Genomic DNA, 26,294 nt, shown 5'->3' with positions numbered 1-26,294 from the left:
AAACTTCCATGTGAAATACTTTCCTTTGTTAACCTCTGTACTTGTGTTTTATCTTCACTTAATTTTGGGAGAAGACCTCATCTGTCATTAGCTGTGTGCCACTAAACAAGTTACCCAGAGCTCTGTGGCTTAGTGCCTCACGTGTGAAATGGTAAGACTTACTGTTAATACTAATACTTGTCTTCCTTCCCTCCGTCCCTAGCTCCTTCCTACTATACGCTCCGTCCCTACCTCCGTCCCTCCATCCCTCCGTCCTGGCTACAATGAGAGGCCATTTGAGACATCCAATTAAAAATGTACTGATAAGGATGAAAACACCTATACAAATATTCAAATATTTGCTTCTTTTTTCCCCCCTTTCTTTATGGTTTCTTTTGTCACTCTAGTGATACTCTGGGTTTCTGTTACTCTAGTTATCAGCTTTCCAAACTGTCTTTTACATATTTTTTTAAAGGCTCATAATTACTGCTTTCTTTTTCCAACCTTTTCAACATTTTTTTAAATACCGTGACAGCTTCCCAAAGTTGCAGAAAGCTTAGGGTACTATGGACAGCTGCTATTGGTATGATGAATCGGCTCTCATTCCCCAGCATCTGTGACAGTGTAATGCCAAAGAGAATGTGTTACAAAGCTAGAAATGCTACTTTCTTCTCTTCCATCGTTAGTTTTTGAAACAGTATAGATAAATTAGTTTGGTACAATAAATATTCGACAGTTGCTAACATTCATTGAACACTTACTGTATGCTAGGAATTAGGATGAGGACTTCGTGAGTGCATTATCCAATTCACCAAATGACCCTACGAGGTAGGCACTAATACTATCTCCATTTATAAATGAGGAATGACAGAAATCACAGAGTTATTAAACAGGATTGAAACTCATGTCTGTCTGACTCCAGAATTGGAATTTTTAACCCTGACATTATTTTGTGGACAGATAAATAAGAACACAGCATAGTAACTCTCAAATGTTCTTTTCTTTTCTTTTATTTATTTATTTTTCTCAAATGTTATTTTAAATACTCAAAGTAGAAGTGTACTTTCCAGACACTAGAATGGTTAACACGTCAGGTCAGTAAATCTAAGAAATGTTAACCAGGTGGGAGGAGTGTTGTAAGAAAGTTGAATTTTCCAGGCTGGGTGTCTCCTGGTTTATGCTAACCTTATGTCATCAGGGGTCAGTAGCATGCAGTATACAAAAAAAGACAGACCAGGAGGGTGCCTGGGTGGCTCAGGTGGTGAAATGTCCCACTCTTGATCTGGGCTCAGGTCATGATCTCACGGTTCGTGGGATCGAGGTCCGCATTGAGCTCTGCGCTGACAGTGCGGAGCCTGCTTTGAATTCTCTCTCTCCCTCTCTCTCTCTGCTCCCCTCCCCCCACTCTCTCTCTCAAAATAAATAAATACACTTAAGAGAAAAAAAAGACAGACTGATGTCCATGTTGAGATTTTTGTCTCTTGATATCTGGACTGGTTTTAGATTTAGTAAGTTGGTAAGAAATAGATGAAAAAGAAACCACAGGCTACTTTTAAGTAGAAACGAATAAAAAGGAGGAAGAGAAAATGAAACTCAATAGAGTATAAACTGGTGGGCCTGAGTTTAAACCCCTGGTGTCTTTGACTAATTTGTTTGTATGAGTGAACTGGAAGAATCCAGTTAAATACCATCTACCAATTCCCTAACCAAAGCAAGCACTTACGAATTTTAAAAGTAACTGAAGTAGTTTAGTGCAGAGGAAAAAGTATGGGCAAATGGCCAATGGCAATGGATCTCAATTCTACATGTACTATTTGCCATCTTTTATTAAACTACTAAAATCTTGGAGCGCCTGGGTGGCTCAGTTGGTTAAGCATCCGACTCTTGATCTTGGCTCAGGTCATGATCTCATGGTTTTTGAGATCGAGCCCCGCATCACCCTCTGTGCTGACAGTGCGGAGCCTGCTTGGGATTCTCTCTCTTTCCCTCTCTCTGCCCTTCCTCCGCTTGTGCTCTCTCCCTATCAAAATAAATAAACTTTGAAAAAGGAAGAAAAAAAACTACTAAAATCTGATTTTAGGCAAGTTATTAAACTAAACTACTCTTATGTATGGGGCCTCATCAGCAAAATATCAATAAAAATGTATAGTATCATAGTCTTTGCTGTCAGACTTACATGAAAAAACATATGCATTGTCCCTAGCACAGTGCCTGGCACAGAGCAGGGCTCAATAACCATTGGTATCTTTCATTCCTCCAATAAAATCCTTAGGCACAATGAAGTCTCCTATAGTGAAGGGGGGAAAAAAAAGTAAAAACCATCTTCTAAATTTTGTTCAATTGAAAATTCCCCAAATTCTAATGGAATGCTTTGGGGGTATATAATCATTTTACTGAGGAGTAGGATTATAGCCACTCCCTATTCTGCTGTTTATCAAAGAATGTGCATTCTGACAGTGGGTCAGGCAGTTTCAAAATGCAACACAACTTCATTGAAGGCAGAAAGAAAGGGTCTTAAAACCCCAAGGCCTTATGAAAATCCAGTCTACCCCATACTGAAAATTCTCAGTTTTAATTCAACCACTTGTCACACCATTCCCAGCCCCACTCCTCCTTCAGCAATTCCTGTAGTGGCTACTCTGTGCTTTGCAAGATGTTTTCAGTCACTGACAGGATATATGCATCCTCCCCAGTCTGATGGGATAGAATGAATAAGTGCGTCTGATTATTACTTCTGCCACAAGGATCAGGAAACAAACAGCTGGGGAAAGGCAAACATCTTTTCTAGGATGACATAACAAATCATTTACAAAAGAACTTTAAAATAGCTCCTACTCCTAGACTTACCCAATTAAGTCCCATTTTCTCGGTGCCTTAATGGCTCCAGGCTTTACTCTTACTTTATAAATCACAACCACAAGCTAGGGAAAATGGTTCAAATTACACCAATCAATAAATTTTTATTGACTGTTTACAATCAGCCAGCCTCGTGCTGTACCAAGTGCTGTAAGAGCCAAGTGCCTAATGTGAAGCCTGAACCCTCCACGGCTCTGACACTGTTTCAGGCCTCAAAGACAACCCTTTTCCTCATGGCAACTTATTGCCATCACCTGGCAGTCTGGCCTAAGTCTGACCCTCTAGTTACTATTATTACTTAATCTTTTTTTTTTTTTTTTTTTTTTGAGAGAGAGAGAGAGAGAGAGAGAGAGAGAGAGAAAGTGCGAGCAGGATAGGGGCAGAGAGAGAGGGAGAGAGCCCCAAGCAGGCTGCACACTGTCAGTGGAGAGCCTAACAAAGGGCTCAATCCCACAAACTGTGAGATCATGACCTGAGCTGAAATCAAGAGTTGGACACTTAACTGACTGAGCCACCCAGGTGCCCCTATTTTTCAGTCTTTTTCTACTCCCATTGTCCCACCGTGTGTGTGTGTGTGTGTCCACATTTGCATTATTGGTTTTTTCCCCACCAAGAACCCCCTCTCTGCATGTTGGTTTGCTGAATACTTAGCCATTCTTTATAACTCATGCCAAATCCCATCTCTTCCATGAAGCCTTGCTCCACCACTCTCTTTGGAAGTGCCTTCTTGAAGTGACTTCAGGATGGCTCACTGTCCATCCACTAAGAGTCCGTATATCGAGTCTGCAAACTCATGCAAGATCAGAATCATCTCTTCTTTGTGGTATTCACTATGGTAACTTTCTCATACCGAGGGCTTAAGTAATGTCTGTTGAATATACAATACTAGTGTAAGAAGCTACATTCGAGGTGAGCCTTTAAGAACAAGAAAGATGGGCCAGGACACAGAGACCAATTTAATGAGGATAGCCTAAGCAAGGGACAGAAATGAGAATGCTTGAGGTTCCTCTAAGAAACAGCAAAGATTTTACCACAACCTGAAGCTTATACAGCATGAATGTTGGTAGTGGTTCACTTAGCTCCCTCAAATGAACTTCATTCTATAGGCACTGGAATCATCAAAGATCTCCGATAAGAGCTATCCTCAGAACTCTGAGTTACTAGAAACAGTACGAAATGCATAAGACAAGTTCACTTTAGAAATGAAGATACCTATAAGACATCCACTGCAATAGTCTAGGGAGAAAAGAGGCAACAAGAGCCTGAATTAGGGAAGTGGCTCTAGGAGCACAAACAATATCACACAGGTAGGATCAAGACATTTAAAAAATAAGGATGCAAAAGATTCCAGTCTGAGAGACTCTGTGGATGGTGATCCCATTAAAAATGAACAAATGAGAGAGAAAGAGGAAGTACTGGGGGGAAAATTCATTCCATTTAGAATAGCTTGACACTGAGGTCTTGTTAAGACAGGTGAAAATATCTAAACGGTGAGTGATAAATAGTGCTGGAACTGAGGAAAAACATCCAAATGGGAGGTCCCGCCTTGAAAACCATCATCAGGAGGCTGACAGCTCGAGCCAGCAGAATGGAGGAGGCTGCCTAAGCACGTGACGTGAATAGATGATACAAGGGCTACCGACAAGCTCTTCGGGAAGGTCTACAACCTGAGGGTGGCAGGAGCAAGCCGGAATGTCCAGGAGGTAGGAAAAAAACCAGAACAGCAGAGTGGCATAGAAGCCAAGTAAACAGCACGATTTATCACTTAGAAAACCAACAACCACCAGAGATATTGTATCACTTACCTTGTTGAAAAGAGGAAGGTTAAAAGCATAAAACTCAGCTGAATAGAAAATACTGAAGAAGAAAAAAAACAAAAAAATTGAATCTAAATTAGGGCTATAAAAATATCTGTAGCTTATTTACTGGTCTGCTTAGTTTTATCTGAAACTTATGGAAGCTCAACTAGAAAGATAAACATACATTGCTAAACTGATAGAATCATTTAGGTTAGTGGGACGCAACCTGTTCTTCCTGAAGGAACGTATCCACAGATATAAATTATGATGCCTACTACTCTGCAAATCTGAAACCCTCTTTAAGACACGCTGATTTAATTTGTTTGATTTAGAAAGTGCTGGTTTTTGCTACGAGTATTTAAAGGAAACGGCATAGCTGCAGTAGTGTATGATATGTATTTTGGAATAACTTGTATTGATCTTAATGACAAAAGATTCTTAGGTATTATAATTACAAAAGTTGTCTTTGGTATTACAGGATAAACGGAGCAAAAGGTTGATTTTTGATCCTGGCAGTTACTTGCGTTTCATAGTCTGCTGCTTCTGAAAATGACATGATATTACCTTGGGTATATATTTGAATAGAAATGATGCTATAATATTCACATTTTAACTAATACAGCCAATTATTATACTTAGAAAATAATAGGATCAGATATTATACACCCTACTTGTAACCCACAATGAAGGGCAAGATTAGCTTAAAGTTATAGTAAAATAAATTGGCACAAGAGTGCTCCATCTAACATTTGAATTTGACAGATATTGTGGCTTCTTTCATCTGGCATCAACTACTCTAAATCAGACACAAAAAACAAAGGGCATTAAATCATAATCATAAATATATAACTGATGTCTTGTTAAAGAACAGATACCTATGATAAAGCCGCTGAGCATATATAATATGAAGCTCAGTATTCCTTGCTAATCAAATTAACACAGATCACTACACTCTGCTTCTGAGGAGAATGAGGGGTTGGCAGGGCTATTCCAGCTTCCAACTTACTTATGAACAGTACGAGAAGAAGGCTGAATTTATCCAGGTCAATATTTGGGTTAGAGAATGTGTCACAGAAGGTTGTGTAGATGATCGTGAGGAGCACGCAGCTGCTGACAGCACCAAAAGGCGGCTTCTTTCTTTCGAGCCAATCCTTGATGTACCTTCGGACGATCTGAAACATAGAGATCAACAGGTTGCCTCTTTTCGAAGACGTAGAGAGTTGAACTGGGCATCACAAAGTGATTCTGACAGCAGAAAGACATAAAGGAAAGAGAGTAATTTGGATGATGGCCACAGTGGATTTCAAAGCGTCCCTGCCACATCACCCTTCTTCTGGGGGATTTAACATTTGTAGTGCGACTACCACTGGTGTCCATAATGAGAGTGTATTTTCAACTGCATTCAAATCCATCCTTAATCATGCCAAATGCTCTTTGCTAGCTGTCACTGAGACATGCCCATTAAGCCTCCCCAAAGTTTATCTCCTCTGCTGATCCTAATGGATGTGTGTAATTATCACAGTCCCCTTGGCCTCAACAGACAATGCCAAGTGCAACTTTGGGAATCTTAAAAATCTGACATCTTCAAGAATTTCAAGACAGTAGATAATCGAAAGTGATCCATGGAACATATTAATATTTAAAATGCAAGCAATGCACCAGAAGTTTTTAATTAAATTATAACTCATGCTTGAAAAGCAAAAGTGCATGTGTTGTGGGAGTTTAAATAATTCAAACTCCGAATATCTAGAGTTTTTGTGAATCCAAAGACAAATGCCATTTGCATGCTTTTAGAATTCCAGAACTAACACTTAAAAATGAATAAACCTGTCCTAAGTTTCCTACAAAAGTTACACAGCAATCCTCTCTTACTTAAAAATCAAATCAGAGGTTTAAAATCAGGACAGGTTGAATATTGCCTGGATATGAAACTGGATAACATTTGCCTGGGTATAAAAGTGAACCACTCTATTTAAAATCGTACACTTTTGAAAAAAGCTGAACAAACCCTGTAAGAAGGACTATAGTTGAGACATATTAAGTTTCGAGTCACTCGTTATCCTGCATAATTGAACATGAGATTTCACAACAGGCTGAATTACCATGATCCATTAGCAATAATGAGGTCAGGGAACTTCTCCTGACAATGCTGATGGGGTTCTGTCATCTTCTACTCTGTGGCTAAAAGGGTTTAATTCGCAATGGAGCATACCTTCACGGATACTCAAGAACAGAGTAAACTACTCTCAAGAGAACCTTTTGACAAATGGCTATTAGATCAACTTCATCCATTCTCAAGGACTCTGTAAGTGAAATACCAGTATTAATAAAGGGAGACCAGTTGGAATCAAGTACAGGTACAAAACCTCGATGGTTGGGTGGGTGGGAATGAAAGAGAAAGTCTTTTATATGTATGTAGATAAATCGTGGTTAAATATTTTAAAAAACAGATCTTTAATTAAAATAATAGCTGGATTTATTTTAAAAAATTATGTTTATTTCTTTTTGTAGATGTGATCCCAAACCACAGTGATTGATCTGGTGTTCATTTCTTTCTATGAAGTTAACATGTAGTACAGTATAGGGATGCCTGACCGGCTCAGTTGGTAGAACATGTGTCTCTTGATTTGGGGGTTGTGAGTTCAAACCCCATATTGGGCATAGAGACTACTTTTAAAAAATGTAGTAAGGTATACAGAAGTAAGAGCAGTTTTGTCACAGAGTGTTATGACTGATGCATTAGAACACAAATTTTGGAAAATAGTGCTTGAGCTCCCCAGATGGCCCCATGTTGAGATATGTCCCCATGTAGGTGGTTGCTTATTAGAAGACTACAGAGATTTCATCTAAAAGGTCATTTTATAATCTGTTGTGTTTGGTAGCATAAATCTAGTAGTTGCTCAAGTTTTTTACAACTCAACTCCTTTAGGAAATAACATAAATGGAAATTACACAGAGCTATTGAAACTGATGCTGTCCTCCAATCTTGTTTGCATATACAGTGCTTAAAGATACAAAGGTCCTCTCCGCAATAGTTATAGAATGTATGATCCCAATTCCCAAAGTAGAAGTGTCTCCTTCCACCACCACTGACCTCTTTGACAAAATAAAAAGATAAATATGAATGAGGTATAACTTTGAAGTCAAAGCCATTTTAAAAACCAAGAAGACAAATCTCTAATCAATAGACTTTATAAGCTGCAATTTGGCTTAGTCAACCTAATTACATCTTTCTTCAAGTTTTTTTTTTTAAGTTCATTGATTTATTTTGAGAGAGAGAATGCACACCCGAGCAGGGGTGGGATGGTGGGGGGAAGCAGAGAGAGAGACAGGGAGAGAAAGAGAATCCCAAGCAGGCTTCACACTGTCAGCACAGAGCCTGACGTGGGGCCTGAACCCAGGAATCATGAGATCATGACCTGAGCAAAAATCAAGAGTAGGATGTTCAACCGTCTGAGCCACCCAGGTGCCCCTATTATGTCTTTCTTCAATATGAAGTACTTACAGTCTCATAGTATAGTGAGACTCTTTCAATATGTCAAGAAACATGGACCCCTAAGTCCTGCATCCTCCTAAGCCAAAATATCTTTCTTTTAAACACATCAATGTGCTAACGCTAGTTACTTAATCTCGATACAGAAAACAAGTAGAAAGTTGGAAATTAGACAGACTCACAAGTGAAACAATAACCCTAGGGGAAAACAGATTGTCTTTCACTGTTTTTAGTCTTATAGTGATATTTGTCTGTGTTTCCTAAGTAAACCATATTATATCTTGCCAGGCTCCAAAGAGATTTTCTATCTTCTTCTAAAATTAAGTTCACAAAGCAGCTGCTTTTGTGCCATGTAGCAAGAAAAGGGTTAAAACCTTTCATAAACTACTGGGTGAAGTAGTGTTGATATGCCTTAAAGATATGCTTTGGATATAAACTTCGAGAAACCTCCTCTTCTCTTCATTCAGCCATTTACACTTTTGACAGAATCACCCTCCATTTGTCAAGAATCCATGTCATTTTAAAATTCTCCAAATTTCTTTGCCTTGTAGAAACAGTTAATAACCTTATAGGAAACAAGCCTTTGCTAGAGATAGCAACCCAACCTGACAGAGATGCCTCAGAAGAGGGGGGGTGTGGGGAAAGTCAGGATGAGGTGGGAAAAGGCAACTTCCTAAGGTGGCCAGGTGTAGCTTTTCTTCAGAATTTATTCTAATTCTGTACCTTCTACACAGCTCAAAGAAACTCAGACATTCAACATTAGTTGACAAATCCTCATTGACTTGCTTTTCCTTATGGAGAGAGAAGGAAAAACATCTTCCCCAAGGAGCTATTTATTGTCTCACTTTCTTCATTTTGATTTGATTTTATTTTTATTGTTTAAAATTTACATCCAAATTAGTTAGCATATGTAGTGCAACAATGATTTCAGGAGTAGATTCTTTAGTGCCCCTTACCCATTTAGCCCATCCCCCACTCCCACAACCCCTCCAGTAACCCTCAGTTTGTTCTCCATATTTATGAGTCTCTTCTGTTTTGTCCCCCCTCCCTGTTTTTATATTATTTTTGTTTCCCTTCCCTTATGTTCATCTGTTTTGTCTCTTAAAGTCCTCATATGAATGAAGTCATATGATTTTTGTCTTTCTCTGACTGACTAATTTTATTTTAAATTAAACACCAGGAAGGGTTAAAGGGAAACTCAGATCTGACCCCCAGTACTTCTAATAAGCGAAGCCACATATCAATTACTTTATGACCTCCAAGCTGGAAACCTGAGAAGATATGTCTTAGGTGAAGAATGCTAATATACTGAGATAACAGAGAAGTGTAATATTCATCATTTTAGTTTTCTCCAATTTTTTCCAGGGTATTTTCATGTTCTTTTCCTTCTATTCTGTCTTTATACTTACAAATTGATTTTTGAGTGGGGATATATGACGGATAATTTTTCATATCAAGTCTGAATTTTAAAGATTTATTTTGCTTCAAGGTGACTTTAGGTTGTTTCTTCAATTTTTATCCTCGATTCCACTGAATCTGTATATTTTCATAAAGTGTTTTGTGTTTAATAGTCTGTTGAAATGTAGAGGTAGGTATACAAAATCGAATCCAATTTATGTAACACTTTTCTTTAAAAAATATTTTCATTAAATATTGAGTAGATTAAGAATAATATCTGTATACTTTCTTAAAAAGCATAAACAATAAAAATACATGGGAACAGTAAACACCCATCATCTACTTAAGTATTATTTAATTTCTGTCTCACGAGAGAAGTTGTGCAGATATTATCCTGCTCAGTTTACAGTCCACAACAAAGGCACAGAGAGCCCAAACAACTTGCATATAATGTTAAAAGGTCAGTGAGGGGAATATGAGCAGGAATATCACCTCTGCCTCCTCAGAAAACAACAGCATAATGGTTAAAGGTACAGACTTTGAAGCTTCTTTATAATCTTGGGCAAATTCCTTAACTTTCCTGTGCCTCATCTGTAAACTGGATATAGTAGTAGTCACAGGGAGGATTAAGTCATTAAATAAACAAATGTCTCAGAAACAGGGCCTGTACATGGTGAATAATGGCTGTTCTTATTTCCAAGTCCCAGTTTGCTGATGTTTTTTCTATCACAACACTGTTTACCAGTATATCCCACTGCATAATGTAACAGCTTCTTTTCTCTCAAAGCCATTCAAGTGAAGTAATGAAAATAGTTCATATCTAATATAATTTAAGTACAAAGTTTTACTAGCATTAATAACATTATCTTCAGCTTTAGCCGAAGACTATGAAAAGCCAACCTCAAAAGTTTACAGAAAAAAAATGGGGTTTAGGGTGCTGTTTTGAAAAGTATTTTTCAAAGGCGGTGGGTATTCTGTTTCATTAACATTTATTCGTAACTCTCTCAGTATAATGCATGAAATAAGTATTTGTCACAAGGATTTAGATGTATCGAAGGGTTTATAAAGAAAAAAGAAATATACAATAACACCATTGTATTTATTTCTAGACACATTGCAGTCAGTCAATAATGATTTCAACCGAAAAGAAGTATTGTATGGAGAAAACACACACACACACACACACAAAATAAAATTAAATTAACTCTCAGAAATATAAAAAGTAAAAAATTAAATGATAAAGTTTTATCATCACTAAAAGTTGAAGGAAAATATTTTCAACTCACCCTTCCTGGTCTTTTTCTTCTCCCTCTTCTTCCCATTGTTTATTTAAAAGGTAATGATAAAAATCTCATTTTAAAATTTAGATTAAAAAAGACTAATTTTAAAATGATAAAAATCTCATTTAAATAGAAATATTTACTTTCATAATGTGGCGTCTCTAGTTATAATTGAGAAATGAGACCACCTTGCCTCAGCTACTTCCTCTGAAGAAGTATATATGAGCCTTTCTAAGATCCTCAAAGATCACATCACAAAGTTCAGGTGAATCAACTGATTGCAAACAAATACAGAGATAAAGAAGCAGGAAATATCCCCAGTATCATAGAGCTTATATTCTATTTAAGAAGATAAATAGAAAGCAAAAACAACAAACAAATCAATAAGAGGGAGATAATGATCCCTACTGAGTAGGATGATATGAGAGTGACTGCTGTGACCAGGCAGCCACTGGAGGAGGGGTAAGGAAAGTTCTTCCTGAGGAGGTGAAAGGTGAGGTATTCCGAGCAGAAGGAACAGTCGGTGCAAAGCTTCTAAGGCAGGATCAAAGTTGGCATGTTTGAGAAACAGAAGCAAAAGGTCAGTGAAACCCAAGTGAAATGGGCAAGTGGGAGAGTATTAGGGGAAGTAAAAGAGACCTGGAAATAGAAGATAGGGTGACATAATCTTGTAAAGAAGCAGAGTAGGATTTCTAGGAAGTGTTAAGCGACATTTTAAGTTTGGGGTCATAAATCTGAAACAAGAGGAGACCAATTATGTGTTTTTCTCCAGTAGAGCTGGAGATCTAGGTAAAATAGCTGCCCGGGGGTTTCATGAAGGTGAGTTCAAAGTTTTTTTCAGCCAATCTTTTTATACAGCTCACACCGTACTATTGAGTGTGCTATTGAATATACTAATAGAGTCTCTGCTTCTAGGAAGCTCACAGGTCAATTATAATCTCTCCTGATGAATTTATGAATCAAGTACAATGGGAGAACTGGCATTTAGTCTAGATCAGGGGAGTTGGAGCAGGTTGACTGCACACCAGAAGGCGTCTATGTACTGAGTCTTATGGGATGAATAGCAGTTTGCTGGTGGAAAAGATGGGAACCATAAGCCTTTGAAGAGCAGAGAGCAGTGAAGGGGCATGAGCAGGTGAGAGAGTGGAGCACATGCGGCCTGGCACGGGACGTGCCATCATGAAGGGGATGGTGGGAGGTGACACTGAGGAAGCAGGGTGGGGCCAGACTGTGAAGGGTTTTGTGAGTCACACAAGGAATGGGCGTTTTTAAGGAGAAGAACAAGATAATCTGATTTGTTTTTTAGGGCTATCCTGGAGGCAGTGAAGACACTGGCTGGGAATCAGAAGAGGCTTAGGGCAGAGAGACACTCTGAAAGTGCAATAATTTAGACGAGAGATGACAAAGTGGTGGCATCCTCTCTGGCAGTGTGAATGAGGTCCCAGAGGCCAGACTGAACGATTTCTAAGGCAGAAACGGAGACGTTTAGTGACTGCCTGGATGTAAGGGAGTGAGGATATACAGAAAAAGAGGAGGCAAGGTGGCTTCTAAAGCTGGAGACTGGGGGTGTGATTGTTAATTCCTAAGACTAGAATACAAGAGGTGGGCAGGTATGTGTAAATGTTTTCCTCTTTGAAAAAAGCCATTAAAGGACTGTGGTACTAGAAGATAGACAAAGGGTTTTTTGGTCCATATGTTTTAAGCCAAACATTTATTAACAGAGATATTTCCAAGATCCACTAATAGAATGTATGATCCTCACGTTATATGGAATTATTTTCAGAACCGAGAAAACAAATATGGGTTTAAACTAACAGTATCCACAGCTTGAACTCTCTAGAGCTGAGAAGGGCAGGTGGGTTCTGTTATGCTTCTATAAGACAGCATTTCCCTTACTGATCACAAAACTCTCACCTATTCATTCCCTTGCTCACCCATTCCACACTTATTTATTGGGTGCCTATGGTCTGTGTATGTAATGGTAAACAAAACAAATATGGCTCCTGTACTCAGGAAGCTTATAGTCTAATGCAGGAGACAAACAGTTAACAAACAAACAAAAGGTAAGTATATATTGTGGCAAAGGTCAAGAAAGGAATCAAGGTGCTACAATAAAGAGCAACCAGGGAGGGGAGCCTGGGTGGCTCAGTCAGTTTAGCGGCCAACTCTTGATTTTGGCTCAGGTCATGGTCTCATGGTTTGTGGGTTTGAGCCCCACAATGGGCTAGGCAGGGGACATAATATTTATCCAGAATACCTGTGATGTGAGCAGCACTGTAGGAGAAGTAGTTTTCCAAGTATCATTTTATATATATATATATATATATATATATATTTTTTTTTTTTTTTTATTTATTTTTTTTTAATTTTTTGAGAGAGAGATAGAGCACACAAGCAGGGGACGGGGCAGAGGGAGAGAGAAAGAGAATCTTAAGCAGGCTCCATGCTCAGTGTGAAGCCTGTAGCAGGACTCAATCCCACGACCCTGGGATCATGACCTCAGCCAAAATCAAGAGTTGTATGCTTAACCAACTAAGCTACCCAGGCATCCTTCATTCTATATTTAATTAAATGGTATTCTTCGACTACTTTTAAGTCTTTCCCTTTAACCCTAAACTTAGTACATTTTCTAAGTATAGCATGAAAGTTAAAAAAAAAAAAAAATGGGGGCATGTAGTGGATGCCGTACGTTTGATTGAAGTGTTTATTCCCATATCTGCAGGGCATGTTGGTTGTCCCAAAGATCTCAGTTGAGTGCCTCTTTGGGCATTGCTGCTAAGACAGCAGACTCTCTCAAGGTTATACCTCTCACTGGGAGTGGAGGGAAACAAGTACCTAATGCCTAGTCAGTGCAAGAGTATAAAGACTGGGCACTCTTGTCTTAGACAGGATGACTCTGAGGGATCAGAGCAGCTAGAGGCCTTTGCTGGAACTACATCGTCCTGCACCTCCTCCCCGTCCTACTTTTCTTACTTTCCCAAAGGTGTTCACCCCAAGGGTATTCCCCCAGCCAACTTCCTGCATGGAAACCTGTGTCTCACACGGTTTCCCAGAGAACCTAGCTAAGACAGTGTATAAATATTACATGTCTGTACATGTAACACATTATTTATAGTTAATATTTCAAATTATTTATAGTTAATTATTTACGGTTAATATTTCAAGGAGTTGCTTCTTGTTTAGTATTGACAGGGAATTTGAAAATGACGATGCCAGGCTCTATGGTGAAAACTTTCTATGCATCCACTTTTTTTTTAACTTTTTATTTTTTTTATTTTTTTTATTTTTGAGACAGAGAGAGACAGAGCATGAACGGGGGAGGGGCAGAGAGAGAGGGAGACACAGAATCGGAAACAGGCTCCAGGCTCTGAGCCATCAGCCCAGAGCCCGACGCGGGGCTCGAACTCACGGACCGCGAGATCGTGACCTGGCTGAAGTCGGACGCTTAACCGACTGCGCCACCCAGGCGCCCCTCTATGCATCCACTTTTAATTTAACCCTCACAACAATTCCTTGAGATAGGTACTATCATTATATAATTTGATAAATTATGAACCTGGAGCTAAGGAGATTAAGTGACCTGCCCAAGGTCACACAGCAAATAAAAAGTAGAACCAAGAACTAGAGTCTAGTTGCTCTTAAACCAACATTTGTAGCTTTAACATACAGTGTTTTCCTGAGATTCACTGAGATTCACTCATTTTAGTAGTACAATTCTGTGCTCCATTACAGTGTTTTTAAATTTGCATGTTATAATTCGATTATGTGCTTATTATTAACTTGCTATAAGAGGTTAAATATAAGGATTTCTCCTATTAGTCTAATTCAATAAGAATGACAAAGGAAATGAAATTTTCTAAGATCTAATTTTAAGAGCTAATAGAATTAAATGTTTATTTTATTAATTACATGATCACAAGTATGATCACTGCTATTGAAGAGAGCTGTGAAGAAGCCAGCCAGCCAGATGCTTTTTCCCCAACAATAGTCATAAGTGCTGAGACTTTATCAGAAGGAGAATAAGGAAATGATTTGCTACGTATTTTTTAGCGAGCTATATAGTTACAAAGCAGAGATAATAAATTAAAACAATCAAGATTCTGTGCAGGCATCCCTATATAAAGCTCTCTGCAAAGCAGATTGATATTAAATAAAGAAATAAAAATATGGGTATATTGTGATTGATGAAACCTTGTGTTTCACGGTCTTATATTTTCTTTTAACTGTCTCTTCCTCTGGCTATCTTTTGCCTCAGTTGTCCTGACATTACATGAGAATTCACAATTTGATTCACACACACAAAAAGAATAGATGAAATTGGAGGGAGACCTTACCTGTCCAATAATGAGAGGAACCACAACAGTCATAAAAAGCTGAGAAAAAATAGATGTAAAAGGCACAGAAGAGGACGAGCCAAGCTGCAAAACAAGAATACAAGAGGAGTTAGAATTACTTTGAAGTGGTTACCAAATATTGCTGTTAATTAAATGGCACAGTAAGTGAATTCTCTCACAGCCACCAAAAATTGGGTAGCTACATACAAACAGCAAGTGAAGTTACTTTTAATTTTCTGAATTTAGCACACAATAGACTGAGTAATTTAATACATAATTTTTATTGGGAAACTACCATTGAGGGAAAATGGTAACTATGTTTTTGCAATTAACTTGAATTGCTTATTATTAAATACATTGCTGATTAGTAAAGTCATTCTTTGTTCATACTGTCCATAATCATGGCGTATTTCACCTATAATCCACAGTTTGTATGCTTTCTATTTCACTTGTCTGTAGATCCCTAAGACAAACATACTGTGTCTCATTATTCTCTTATCAAGATCACATTTCTATGTATGCAAATGAAATAGTTTCTAACTTTTCTACTTCAAAACAGAGTCAATGAATCTCCTATACCTTTAAAATTTACTCTTACACAAAATCTAGGAAACAGGAATTCTTGGAACATAAATTATTTTTCAACGTAAAGTTTCAGCGTATCTCTCTTTTTGCCTCCCTCCTCATTGTTTGGTTCGTCCTTACTAATGATGGCACTCTGGGCTTCATAAAGATTTTACTGTCCGTAGCATAGGTAGTGTTTATCTGTAAACACAGTCCTATACTCACTGTTAGTCTCAACCACCAAGAATTGCAAGCTTCCTATTAACTTTGTAATGGCTTTTGAAACCTCCTTCTGGCTTTCAAACCCCTATGGACAAACAATAGCCTGTTCAATAGATGTTTATCTCTTTTATGAGGCCCTTTTGCAGCCAGGTTCTTTCAAGCCATCAAGTAATCTCCCTGGAACTTGGAACTTTTACCCTTCCCCTGCAGACCAAACCTCAATTTTTATATTTCCTATGTTTAATTAAACTTGAAATACCTTTTAAAAGATAATTTTTGTGAAAGACTTTGAGGTAGTAATGAATGAGGGCATAGAATAAAACAAATGAAACAAATGAAACAAATGAAACGTTTAGATAAATGAAGTCATTAGCTCAGGTGAAATGATGTGGGGGTCAGTGTTTTCACTGATTTCTAATTCCTGCATGAACTAGCTTACCAAAATCTTATCTACACCATGGTGGATTTTATGAAATTCTGTCCCCATCCTTGGCTCCAATCTATATGCACTCAATATGCCAAGAATGTATGTTCTGCCCACCAATGGCCTGCATTCACTTAATACTAGCTTCAGCACTGACCGCTGGCTGTGAGTTTAACCCACAAAAACTGTAGTCTCTAACCTTTTCCTCCAGAACCAATATAAACTAAAGAAATGAAGAAAGACAAACAGAAAAAGTGAAACTGGTGAAGAACACCTAGAATTCCTGGTGTATTAAATGCTACATGGATGTTAGAGGTCTCTTTTTATGAGAAGCCAAAGTATTAAAAGCCAGTAATTCCACCCTATTTTAGAACAACTATGTCTTTGAAGTGCAAGGTATTTAACAAATATACCCTTCTTTCCACAAATATTAACTCTAAAGATGCTCCTGGGGTAAGAATTGAAATTTTAAAACTATATATTTTATAGAGAAACTGAGGCACTGGATGAATAGAAAGATAAAATTTAAAGAACAAAGTTTTCAACTTCAAAAGCATCCAGCTAAATGCTCTATCCATAAGGTTCACAATATTTGGAGAGAGGCAGTAGGATTCAGGGTGGTAACCTTCAAGTAAAACCTGTCAATTCTTGCCTGGAATCTCATGGGTAGATAATCTCACATATCCCTGTTTCCCTCCCTCCTTCCCTTCCTTCCTTCCTTCCTTCCTTCCTTCCTTCCTTCCTTCCTTCCTTCCTCCCTCCCTCCCTCCCTCCCTCCCTTCTTAAGAAAGAGAGAGAGAGGGAGAGAGAGAGGGAGAGAACTCTCACTCAAGCATGGGGGGTGGGGCAGAGGGAGAGAGAGAATCTTAAGCAGGCTCCATGCACCCATGGAGCTCAATCTCATGGGGCTCAGTCTCATGACTGTGAGATCATGACCTGAGCCAAAATCAAGAGCTGGATGCTCAACCAACTGAGCCACCCAGGTGCTCTTCTGTTCCCCTTTCTATCTCAACTCTACTGTTATTTAATGTGTCTTTAAAATGTCTTAATGAATAACCATATCAAGCTATATTCCCTCTGTAAACCCAGTGCTTATTTACCCAATACCTGGCAGAGATAATAAGTTTGCAGATAATAAAGCTGTGCACGACTAACAAGATGAAGTAATCTGTAAATATAAGGTGCTAAAAAGTGCCACACTCATTCAAAACCATATCCATATTTTTTCTAAAGTTACAAAAACACAAAACTTAAGTATATTTCAAAAACTTCTTATTATCAGTGGTGTTATACAATCACCTGGTATTATTTTTTCCACTGCTTATTTATCACTGGTAACACAATTAATTCTAATATGCACCTAGAAACAAAGGGCACCTAGACATGATGAGAACCACGTGAAGGAAGGAGGTGTGTGTGTGCGTATAAGAAGTAGAGTGAGCTTTGCGTGTTCTCTGCCCTCAGCCCTCCTCCACGCCCTTCCTTAGCTCCTTAATGCTGCTCTGGAGGGAAAGACCTAAAACTTAATAGAATCCTACCCCTGAAAGACTTGGAATCCCATTCTCTCTTTTTAAAGATGTGAAAACTGAGGTCCAGGCAGAAATGACTTGTAATTAACACCTCTAATACTTGCCTTATGATGTGAAATTGGCTATGCTTCTCAAACACGTTCAAGCAACCCTTCAGCCAAATCTACTCTGTGATCATAGTTCTCCTACACTGGAAGGCTTGCTTGTTTAACAAAAAAGTATTGCTGGAGAGCAGTAATGCCAGAGATCAAATAGAGAAAAGTTAAAACATCACTTCATTTATTAAGTTAATTTGGGGGTTATTTTTAATCCCAATTCTATCTAAAAGATTGCATTTGGAGATAAGAGAGGTAAAGGAAAATTGACGTCAGCTTTAGCTTTAAAATTTGTTATATATTTTAATTTCTCCATCCATCACATTATAGACCATGTACATGTTCAATGTTTAGAAGGGTTGTGTTCCTAGAAGGCAATAGAAAAGGTGATCTCCAAAGTCCCTTTGTCCTCTAAAAGGTCTATGATCTCTGGTCTACTTGGTTGGGAACACAGGTTAGAGGAGCTTCCCACTTTGTCAGATCAGAGGCCAGAGCAAGCTGGCCAGGGATGCAACTAACAGGGTTCATGAAGCCAGACTAGGTACGCAGTGATGCTGGGGAGGAAATCCCGCAGGATGGCTCTCTTAGAAGTGGTTCTGAAAGGAAGGAGATCTCAGTACTGAGGTCTAATTTGGCATAAGTCCTTTCTTTTGAATCGGCAACAGACCTGTCGTGGTGGTCAATGTGAAGATGCAGAGATGCTCTTGGGGACGTTTCTGACGCTATGAAGTACAGAAGAAAGAAGAGTGAGCATCTGGCATCAGGTAACATATGAGAGCATGACCAGAAAAGCACAAGACCCCATCATTTTGTATGCAGAGTTGATTTTAACTAAAGCAGAAGGAAATATGTGCGAGGGATATTCTGTTCTTCACATTTTAATGAGGAACCTGTCATGGTTTCTATTGTGAAGACCAGTGTGTTTATAAGAAGCATCAATAATTTGTCCATTTGGATAGAGTTGCAGGTGCAAGATAAGGATGTATCAGGCCAGTGCTCTGTGCTTCATTGAGTTACCCTGGCAGATTTAAAGGTGATAGTCTCACACTGCCAACCCGTATTTTAATATACAGTGTGTTAAATGAACAATCCGGTCACTGGCTAATTTCTTTTAGAGATATAATGCTTTGAAGCAGAGAACTCACAATTAGGTTTGTTTTATTTGTTTTTATATCATGGTGAGAAGAAATGTTGCAGCGAAAACTAAACATGTGAAAATTCAGGACCTTTGTGTTTGATCATTCAAATAGTTACTGGCGCCTCCTGTGAGGCAGGAGCATGTTCTAGGCATTGGGAATACAGCGAACACAACACAAACCCCCCCCCTTCTCCAGGAGGTGCTTTTCAAAAAAAAATTTTTTTTTAATGTGTAGTTTTGAGACCGAGACAGAGCATGAGTGGGTAAGGGGAAGAGAGAGAGGGAGACAAGATATCCAAAGCAGGATCCAGGCTCTGAGTTGTCAGTATAGAGCCTTACAAGGGGCTTGAACTCACAAACTGTGAGATCATGACCTGAGCTGAAGTTGGACGCGCAACTGACTGGGCCACCCAGGTGGCTCCAGGAGCTGCTTTCTAAAAGTTGAGGAACGTGTGCATGTCTATCCACTACCAAGTGCTCGTGCGGTCTTTGCCATAGAATACCTTTCCTCCCCACTCACAACTGGAAAAGTTCCGGTCCTTTTCTAAGGGTTAATTCACATATCACTTGTTTAGGAATGCTTTCCAAACCCTCCTCCTGAAACACAGACTCGGCCGCCCCCTCTTTTGGGGCTCTGCGTTTGCACTGTTCCTCTCAGAATCCTTAGTCTTGCTCTTGTGTACAAATCTGTTTCTCTCACTATACTGTATGTTCCAGAAGGTCAGGGACAGGGTCTCATTTATATTTATATTCCCAGAGCCCAGCAGAGTGACTACGTTTTACATCTATGGCAGTGGTTCCCAAACTCTAGCCCATCAGAAATACCTGCAGGGCTTCTTAAAACACAGATTTCTTGGCCCCATCTTCAGAGAAGGTTGGGGAGGATGTTGAGAATTTGCATTTCCAATATGGTTCCACTGAGGTTGGTGCTGCTGAGCTTATGGTTCACCCTTTGAGAACCACTAATCTAGCACACAGCAGGTATCCAACAATTTTGAGTTCAATTAATGAACTCAATTAACCAACAATACATAGGTAGCAAAAGAGGCCTGAGAATGTTTTCTTTTCTTTCCACCCATCCAACTACAAGTTACAAAGCCCTGCTTAATTCACAGTCTCAAGAAGAGGATCACATTGCCTGGCCTCCCAACAATCTCCTATAATTACAATAATGGCAATTTTACTTGTAGACTTTCTATGTGCCAGACACTGCTCTAAATGCTTAATGTATGCCAAATAATTTAATTCTCACAGCAACTCCTTCAGGTAGGTCTTACTAGTACCGCCATTTTCCTATAAGCCAACAGTGGCACAGAACAGTTGGACTTAGACAAGGTCACTAGCTAGAGAGTGCCAGAGCCATGACCTAAACCTGGAAGTGTCGCTCCACAGACCTCACACGTCATTCTTGCACTCTGCTGCATATTTATTACAGAAGATACAGAGCAGTGAAATGGGGAAGGGGGCAGGGGTAGAAGCCAAACCTGGGATCCCCCTTTCTTGCCCTTGTGAGAGAAAGACAGGCAGGGTGTGTGTGTGTGTGTGTGTGTGTGTGTGTGGTGCCTACATGGAGATAGGGAACTGGAAGGCAGGCAGAAGCAAGAAGAGGGAGAAGGAGAAACAAAAAGAGAGGTGGGAGAAACTTGGGAAGCAGTAATTGATGATACAGTCTTTCTCATCGGGGGTTCCAGATCTGAACTACAGAACACAGGAGATTATTTGAGTGACTATTTTCTCAACTCTCTCAAGGATGGTACCTAAATAGTATCTGAGTAAATGCATCAGAAAGAGTTAATCCAATATATACAATGGCTGTCTTAGGGCATTAGGGTTTCATTATATAACCTGGCAGAGAAAGGCTGAATGGAACCAGGGTTGACAGTTATCAATCCGTTCAATTTAGAAACTGATTTGGAAAGAATCTGGGGGTTCAGCCAGTAAAATATTGTGGGGCCAAACAAGGCTCAGAGAGACAAATGAGTAACAATTCTTGATGGAGACGCTGAGCGTCTGTAAAATCAGAGTTATCAACCTACAGTTAGAAAACAGATGGTGTGTTTTCAATCACTTCTGTAAGTGAGCTGACCTGTAAATTGTCATTAATGCACCAGGTCTTCACTTGCTCTGCTGTGTAATCAGCCTTTTATCTCCTACCAGGGAAATCCATTAGCCACTGGCGTCTCTACTATTTGTGTCTCTTCTCGGCTATTAAAACATTATTGTATTAAATAATTCACCCCTGATGATTGGTCTTTGCTTTCATTAGCACTGCATTCAGGGAAAATATAAGAACAGATATTTACGGTTTATACTGTAGAATGGTGAAGGGTAAATCTCTTCTGTGAGAAAAGCGGGACAAAGCCACTTCGGATAGGGAGCGGTGTTTGTTCACTTCCTGCCCAATTTCCACCCTCCGCCATGGCCCGCAGAACCCAATCCTGGGGAGGGGGCAAGGGGGCTCACTTACTAGTGGCTCTACTTTCTTGTACCTCTACACAGACACCCTCATAAATACCGGTGTCCTTCCCATCACAAAGACAAACATCCAAACAGAAGAAGGGAGAGTGTCCTCAGGCCCCAGTCCCCCAAATCCTTTGAGATTTCCATCTTTCCCCAGAAACTATACTTTAGCCTTTCTTTCATTCAACTGCTGCCCCTTCTCTCACAGAGAAACCTGCAAACTACGTTGATGACTTACACAAAATCAAGGACTTAAATGTATACCAGCTGATGGGCTCAACATAAACATGGCCATGATTTTTATCAAAATTAAAATATGATTGTTAATCGTGATTCAGCTGCATGCATAAAACTAAAATTGGGTTACTGTCTGGAAAGTATATACTTAGTAGAGGAAATGAGCCTTTTTATATCTAGATGCATGGTATTTTTCTTTGAGAAGTAACGAACAAAATAGGCTTTTAATAATTTTTTAAAGATAAATTGTGTAAAACATTTCTTTTTATTATATGCTAACTTAAAACATAAGATGAAAAGATTACCTTCCAATCACTGACGGAAACTGTGTACAGTTGTAAATTCTGGTTACTCAAACCACACAGGATGTTCAGTGAAACGTGCCTAAGGGAACTGCAAATTGGCTGTGGGGAATGGGCTATCAGGACATGGAAGGCTGGAGGGAGAGATACTCAGAGGCATCTGGGAACAAACTTTGCTCCTAATTTGGCCACAGAATTTGGTCTTGTCAGTCTATTTGGTTAGGGAACCAAAGAGCCCATTGTTGCTAAATAGTCCCTCAAGTGGAGTAAACATCTAAGTTCCCCCAGAAGAGTGCCCTAAGCCGGGGGACCAAAAGGCAGGAGTGGCCTAAGGGAGCTGTTCCCTTTCACTCTGGCCAGACCCCACCTGCTTGGGGAGCACCGGCAGCGGCAGCTGCTGTTGGAGAGGGAACCAAGGGGCAAGGGGAAAGCCTGGCTAAGGCAGTGCCACGGTCATCCGGTGTCCCTGCCTGCCTTCAGTTAAGCCTGAGAAGTCCCAGACCAGCAGTGGCAGTGGCCTCTCTGGGTCACTGATCCTGGAAAGGGAGAGGGGTTTGTCAGTGTCACCTCTAGAGCATTTGGAAATAGCTTGCCAGGCACTCCCCCGGCCCATTACGGTTCAGCGAGATCAGAGGGGAGAGGGAAGTGCTGGCATGAGCATTTACAAGAGATCCCACAGATGATTTTGCTTTACAAAATCCTCTCTGTGTGAGAATGACTTCTGAGGGATTTCCACACACAGCCTCCTCTCAGGTTCAGGAGGAGATTTGTCTTCAGCTGCTTTCGGAACACTTGGGCACAAGGTAGGAAGACTGGCTCAACGTGAACGACTGGGGCAATCAAGTGGACAGTTGCTCTTTAAGTGCTTCACGTTTTGTCACTTTACGCATCACACGTGTGTGACCGCCAAATACGCAACCCATCTTTGGGAACATATTACAAAATGTAATCAGACTATTGTACATGTCACTTTACGCATCACACGTGTGTGACCGCCAAATACGCAACCCATCTTTGGGAACATATTACAAAATGTAATCAGACTATTGTACATGACACTAATGGCTGTATTCACTGTTTCTGTTTATATTGATGGGATTAAAAGTGGAATAATTTTCTATCACAGATGGCCAATGACGAGGGCAACTAATGAGGACTGTAGCTTTGAAAGTTGCCACTCAGTCTGTCTCTCCCATGCTGGGCCCGCCTCGTACACGAACTCTTGCTCCATGTAGTCTGAACCATGTACGTTAGCGGTTAGAGTTTTCCTCTAAATCTCTCCCATGTTCTAACTTATTCTTGTTTACCCAAATAAGCTTTAAGTTCCTTCAACGCAATAACTATGCCTTATTCTTTTTTGTCTTTCCTATGTTACCTAAGATATACATGTTCCAGAGATAATCATCGATGGTGACAATAGGTCTTAAAATAACAGGTGTCTCCTAGGAGGCATGCTTTGTGAGCACAACTTGGAAAGGCACGTGCAAGGGGGCACAGCGCCTGGCTGAAAGCACCTGATGTTCTTTACTACTTGTAGAGGGTCTCAAGTCAATTACAAAACCTCTTTGAACCTAAGTTTTCTCATATAAAGTGAGGATAATACATTGAAAGGTAGCCATGGGATTATTTATGAAGTTCATATTATAAATACTTGTTAAAAATTATTCTACCTTGGGGTACATCGGTGGCTTAGTTGGTTAAGTGGCTGGCTCTTGGTTATGACTCAGGTCACGATCTTACGGTTTGTGGGTTCGAGCCCCGCATCGGGCTCTGCACTGACAGTGCCTGCTTGGGATTCTCTTTCTCCCTTTCTCTCTGCCCCTCCCCTGCTTGCTCTCTCTCTCTCTCTCTCTTAAAATAAATAAATAAACTTAAAAAAAATTATTCTACCTCTCCTCCCGTTTCCCCCTCTCCTCCTGGAAAAACAAGGTTTCTTATACAGTGCTGTGGGAATTAAAGGCTATTGGATTTAAGAACCACTGACATGGGAAGTAACAGAAGACAGTCACATCAATGGGATGTATAGGGAGCTCAGAAACAGAACGTGGTGTGCATGCACGTGAGTGTACATCTGTTTGTGTGTGTGTGGGTGCATGTATGCATATGTCTAACTATCATAATGCCTTATAAGTATTTGCTTGAACAGAGGCCGGATCCCCAAGAAATCAAGTCATATCAACTCAGTTGAGATAACAGCAGCACTGGTGGCGTTTCACTTCCTTAAGGGGTTGCTTACATGCTATTGAATGGGTAAGGGTGTAGACGAATGTTTATCAAACATCCTAAAGCATTGAATTGGCCATCCCCACATATGAAGATGGTCTGATCTACAACTCTGAGGACATGACTTTCAGAAGTGGTCAAAGTTTGGACTCCAAATGTTTCCAGAGACCTAGATGTTCAATGACCTTTATGGCTAGGGTGGAAGTGAGGCCTTGGTCTGCTGTTTTAACCACACAAGCCTAAAGTGTTACTGACCTTCCCCTGCCAAGCATAAACTTATTTAAATAAATTGGTGTTCTACAGAATTATGGAGTTTGAGACCGTGAATATGGTCTCCAATATATGGTGTCCTTAGATCATAACCGAAGTAAATTAGACAGAGTTGTTCTATGGTGTGAATACAGTTATCCCTGACCTTTGTCTTAACTTTCACAGGGAGTAACAAAGAAGTTTAAACATTGTTTCCTTTCACTCCTCAGAATAAACAAGATGTGGTTGGGAAGCAGATGTGGGGCAGCAGCTAAGGAGGCTGGAGGGGAACACAAGTCCATAGAAGCAGGGGCTTCACGTCACCTGATGGGCTGTCCCAGTATGGTACACGTGGGTTTCAAACTGGCTGCCTGATCTTACCACCTAAATGCTGAACTCAGCCCTACAGTCTCTTTTCGTCTTAACTACCACACTACAGTTCCAGGCTTAAAATTCTCTCTAGTTCAGTATTCTCTATTATTTGCTGCTGAACAAAGACTATAATAATGGCTGGTAAATAACCATATCAAGGAAAGGAAAGACATGCAAGTTTTTAAGTGACGTTAGACATAACAGAGAATCAGCACCATGCATATGAGAAAATCTGAAGTAAGCAGGAGATCCTTTGAGTTTCCATCTACCTTCTCTTTTTCCTCAAAAGTTTTCATCCAGTACAAAATTCATTGTAACACCCACCTCTCACTTCTTCTATTAAATAAAATGTTTTCTATTTTAGTAATCTCCTTTGAAATATTTTGATACTTGTGATACTTACAATTTCGGGCTTAGATTTTAATTATCTAGGAATGTATTCTATTTCCTCTATGAACACATAAATTCTTTGAGAGAAAGATCCATATCAGATTGAGCTTTGTAATATTCACAGTGCACAGCAGGCATTCACACACTGAATACAACCATGGATGTTTTGCTTAATACTACTGAAAAAAAACACACTATAGGAGCGCCTGGGTGGCTCAGTCAGGTAAGCATCTGACTTTGGCTCAGGTCATGATCTCACAGTCCATGGGTTCAAGCCCCATGTCAGGCTCTGTGCTGACAGCTCGGAGCCTGGAGCCTGCTTTGGGTTCTGTGTCTCCCCCTCTCTCTGCCCCTCCCGTGCTCATGCTATGTCTCTCTGTCTCTCAATAATAAATAAACGTTAAAAAAATAAACAAAAAAAACCTATAAATTCTTTTTTTGGAGCAAATACAAGGTAAGATTTTATGCATCAGGCTGAGACCCTCACCTTCTAACCATCCATTTACCATCTGAACTGATCTAATCATTCATTACTCACCCACCTTTCTATTTTGCTCCTTCCAAGAAATATTTATTGAATATTTGGCATTGGGGGTAAGGTAATGAATAAGGCATGCCTTGTTCCTAGCCTAGGAGAACTTAAAATCTAGCGGATGCTTAACCACTTGTAACATTGTTTTGTAAGGAAAATTAAGATGGAATATTCCAAGTAATACAAGTATAAGTGCAGTTTTGAAAGCTGGGCAAGGCTTAATTTATCCTTACAATAGGAACCCCAGGGACTGGTACGTAACAACTGATAACATAAAGACAATAATTTCGGCCCCTGCCAATATCAGAGGTATATAATCAAGAGAATTGAGGTAGTATATATCAAAACACTTCGAATCTTACAAGCAAACAAATGGTAATATTTCAGGGAAAGTTTTATTGCTCTCACTGTCAGCCAC

At 39.6% G+C, this 26,294-nt stretch overlaps 1 protein-coding gene across 2 annotated transcripts in view; it reads right to left on the bottom strand.

Annotated features, from left to right (window-relative positions):
- The window catches only part of SLC10A7 (solute carrier family 10 member 7), a 253,210-nt gene that overhangs the window by 36,526 nt on the left and 190,390 nt on the right, over positions 1–26,294 (bottom strand). For both annotated transcript variants that reach the window (XM_043567909.1, XM_043567917.1), the window contains 3 exons: positions 15,140–15,223; positions 5,641–5,806; positions 4,641–4,692 (listed from right to left, as the gene is read on the bottom strand). In XM_043567909.1, coding sequence (XP_043423844.1) covers positions 4,641–4,692; positions 5,641–5,806; positions 15,140–15,223 — 302 coding nt within the window. The remainder of the gene's footprint in view (positions 1–4,640; positions 4,693–5,640; positions 5,807–15,139; positions 15,224–26,294) is intronic.

This window comes from Prionailurus bengalensis, chromosome B1 (genome assembly GCF_016509475.1).
Source record: "Prionailurus bengalensis isolate Pbe53 chromosome B1, Fcat_Pben_1.1_paternal_pri, whole genome shotgun sequence".
Lineage (NCBI taxonomy): Eukaryota > Metazoa > Chordata > Mammalia > Carnivora > Felidae > Prionailurus > Prionailurus bengalensis.
The sequence above is the reverse complement of the archived record's forward strand: the minus strand, read 5'-3'. Positions and strand labels throughout refer to the sequence as shown.